The sequence below is a fragment of the Aureococcus anophagefferens genome (genome assembly GCF_000186865.1).
Source record: "Aureococcus anophagefferens unplaced genomic scaffold AURANscaffold_65, whole genome shotgun sequence".
In the NCBI taxonomy this organism is placed as follows: Eukaryota; class Pelagophyceae; order Pelagomonadales; family Pelagomonadaceae; genus Aureococcus; species Aureococcus anophagefferens.
This window is the reverse complement of record NW_008705617.1, coordinates 6,067-9,612: the sequence shown is the minus strand read 5'-3', so window position 1 is coordinate 9,612 and position 3,546 is coordinate 6,067. Positions and strand designations below refer to the sequence as shown.

General features: G+C 47.6%; 2 protein-coding genes across 2 annotated transcripts; one reads left to right on the top strand and one right to left on the bottom strand.

Annotated features, from left to right (window-relative positions):
• On the bottom strand, positions 1-982 carry AURANDRAFT_39374 (hypothetical protein; the record flags this gene model as incomplete). The annotated part of the gene is made up of 5 exons (XM_009043718.1): positions 1-204; positions 268-348; positions 404-462; positions 518-780; positions 826-982. Coding segments are annotated over 4 exons (585 nt in total), but the record flags the coding sequence as incomplete, so codon positions are not given.
• Positions 983-1,449: 467 nt separating this feature from the next.
• AURANDRAFT_68098 (hypothetical protein) lies at positions 1,450-3,256 on the top strand (the record flags this gene model as incomplete). The annotated part of the gene is made up of 7 exons (XM_009043734.1): positions 1,450-1,508; position 1,548; positions 2,164-2,202; positions 2,350-2,472; positions 2,576-2,723; positions 2,765-2,877; positions 2,921-3,256. 7 exons carry the CDS (start codon positions 1,450-1,452, stop codon positions 3,254-3,256), a joined length of 819 nt encoding a protein of 272 aa, XP_009041982.1.
• Positions 3,257-3,546: the final 290 nt, after the last annotated feature.

Below are 3,546 nucleotides of genomic sequence, written 5' to 3'. Positions count from 1 at the left end.
TTGATGCATATGTCGGATGCCAGCGAGGAGCTGCATTGCAAAACACTTCACCTCAGCTTGGGAAAAAGGCCCATCATGACAATCGACACACGATTTCAAGTCATGGTCAAAGTGCTCCATGACCATGAACACCTTGTCATGCTCGAGGCCAACAACCATCTCCTGCACACGCACGATATTCTCGTGCTGCAGCGCGAGGAGCACCTATCATTGCAGACATATGTACAGGTCATGCTGAGTTGGTTTTTTGTTGACACTGTTCTAAACATTAGTTTCACGTAGTGCTGTGATGGGGAATCCATCCAAGCAAGCTTCTTGACTTAGCTTGACCCTTTTCAAGGCCACGACCTATGCAACTATTAAAAAGTGGTATCATAACATGTATGTTGACACGTGAAGGCACTTCGCGCGTGTCCAAGTCACGCGCCCGGTAGACAATGCCGTAAGATCCTTCTTCTATACCTGCGGACGATTTTTCTTACACATCTACTAAACGCACAGATGCACTGTCTCACACGATCCAAACGTTCGAAGATATTGACACTTCGACAGCCATTGATGAGTGGATATCGTCTGCGACTTGCATTCTCACCTTCGCTGCAAGCTATATTTGCTAATTTCGACGATGCTGACGCTTGACTTAAAACTCGAGCGGAATCCCTCGAGAGCGAAGACCGGTCCGTCCCAGCCTCGGAGTTCTCGGAGTCCGATCCCCATCGGTCGCGATTCAAATTTACTGTGCGAAAAAGGCGTGACATTTTTGTGCACTCATTCAATAACCTACTTGGTAGTTCTGACATGAGCCGACTCCCTACTGCACCCGACCGGCATAAAAAATGTTGCCTCCACCCCGATTAAACAAGCAGGCTTGTAGACCGCCGTACTATTTGAGACGACGCCACATCGCCGAGCTGCTCGCAGACCAGAGGCCTTGCTCGAAGGCGGGCGTGGCGTTTTAGTCGCGCGACACGCTGCCGCGGCGTTCCGAGTCGCGAAGAATATGAGGCTTGCTCAAAGGCCAGTGGAAAAAATGATGGCCAACAGCCACTAACCTGCCCCGGCTGAAATCTAGTTAGTTAGTCGTTCAACATGGAGATTTTTGTTGAACTTCAAACATCAAGTTGAAGCTACAAATCCCTGGAACTTGAAGAAGCCAGTACAACGTGCTCCTTGGCGCCCGCCGGTCGCAGCCGCAATGACACCGAACGGAGAGGCATGATATGGTCATATGGAAGTTAGCACCAGGGAGGGGCTGCCCGGCCCCTGATATAGGGCTCGGCGCCACTGGCGCCGCCTTGTCCGATATTCGTACATTGTGGCCGATTTTGAGAAAAAATTCTCCGATGACCGTCAAAATGTGTATGCGCGCGCGGCCGCACGCGTCCGTAGGCGTAGTAGAACGCCCAAGAAAACCTCGCCCCACCCCCAAATCTAGTCTAGTCAGTCGGCATGCTGTCTACCCTAGTTAAAATAGATGGCCTTTGGCTTGCTTGGTTTAAACCCCTAAAGTAGCTTTCTAGTCAATCAAGATAATAATTGGCATATAGGGTAGGTAGAGTGAGCCTCAAGGCCCACCTGTACTCCCTGTACACAAAAGATACAGCGGCAGTCGTCATGCGGCGCGGTTGCACAATCGGGGCGAACACTGATGAAGCCTCCCTTTCCGACCAAGTCCAAAGGTTGCGATGCGACTTAATTCGCTTGCACATTTTCTCAGGTACAAACCGCGTACATTTCGCGAGAAGGTAAAAGTCGAGGCTCTAACGAGTTTGTTTCAGTGTCATGCTTCACTAATAATATGATTTTGTCCGAACAGACTCCATCATGAACGATCGCGGTACTGGCTCGATACACGAATCTCTATCAGAAAAGTGCAAAAGAATTGTCGTGGATAATTTTGCCGCTTTTCCTGTACACGAAAACATACCAGCTAAGTAATCGAACGAGGGGCAGGGGACTTGTCCGACTGCCTGGCACAGGCATATTCGGGAAATCACGCAGAATTTACCCGTCGATCTGGATGCAAATATTGCTGCAGAATTTGTTTTCGACGAAAACTATTGGAAAAGGAGGTGTGTCGAGCACTTCCTGCAGCGAAACTGTCAAATCAGTGAACATGGACTCACATGGAAACAATTATATTTCGAGAACTTTATACAAAAGGTGCTACAGAGCCTTGTCTCTTTTCTTCGTAATAATGCAGTCAGAGTTTGGAAGAATATGAACCTGAAACTAAGGAGGAGTCGCTGGCAGTATTGTTGCGAATCATTAAGACTTGCCAAGATTATATCTTTACGCTCAAGGTCGATACAAACCACGAACAGAACTTTCATTTTAGTGACATCGTAGACAAAACAGCTGTTGGCACATCCTGATATGGAGCAGATATGCTCGGCGGTCAGTCCTAGGGTAAAATGTGTAAAGGATTCTTTGACTTATTTAGCTACCAAACCTGACAAAACTCGATATCACGTACGGGGTCAAAAAGATTGGTATGAAATATGATAGGATGTTATTTGGCATGAAGGTTGGAAACAATTGTGTTCTGTCTCATTGAGTTTAATTAAACAAGCAGATTTCTGATGCTAACTGTCTTGCCAAAAGCGTCCTCGACTCGGAGAATATGACAACCCTGGTGTTGCAATCAAACTTGATCGATGACGATTTATTGCGAATGCTCATGACTGGGCTTATCAAGGTGCTGTTCCACGATTTCTCCATATGTATGTTACTCTTCCACAGAACACGCAAATCACCCACTTAGACTTGTCCCATAACAAAGTCACCAATCATGGTGTCCGTCTTCTGTCGAAACTCCTTGGAGCAAGAAGTGTTTTAACTAACCTTAATCTTGCTGATAATCAAGTTCACACGGAGGTGACTTCTGAATCAGCCAACTATCTTGAGCCGTCTGCGCTAGGGCGGTCGGTACCTTGGGCGTGCTCTTCGAGGAAATGATTCCCTCGTCAGTCTTAATCTTCGTCTGAATAGATTGGTCGATGATGGGGGGCGTGTCCTACTTGAAGGGCTCCATGGCAATAGTACAATCATTGATTTGAACTTGTCAGCAAATTCCATGGGGAGCGAATCTGCTAATGCACTAGCTAACATTCTGGCCGATCCATGCTCACGCCTAAGTTCTTTAGACCTTTCGTGCAATGATTTGACTGAGCAGGACTTGAAGCACGTCATGATCGCCCTTGATGAAAACAAGGTGTTACTAGGCTTCCATTCTCTTGGAGTTGCTAATGAATAGGTCCTATGCAACCTTGACGTGCGCATGAATTGCAACTCCGAGGAGCTGGAAATATTGGATACCATCCGGACAATCGTTCACCAGAATGAAATGACTAGCCAGCTCATGCAAACAAGCTGAACATAGTGCTTTTCAAAAACTATGAGATTCCAACTTCAGCACAAAAGGAAGCGACGCTACGCTGCACCAATGGGGCAAGGAAGGAACAAGGAACCCCCCGCCGAACATGCCCAACTTCCAAGCGGCGCGCACACAAAGGTGGAGAGGCTGCGGCCACGATTCGCAGGGGG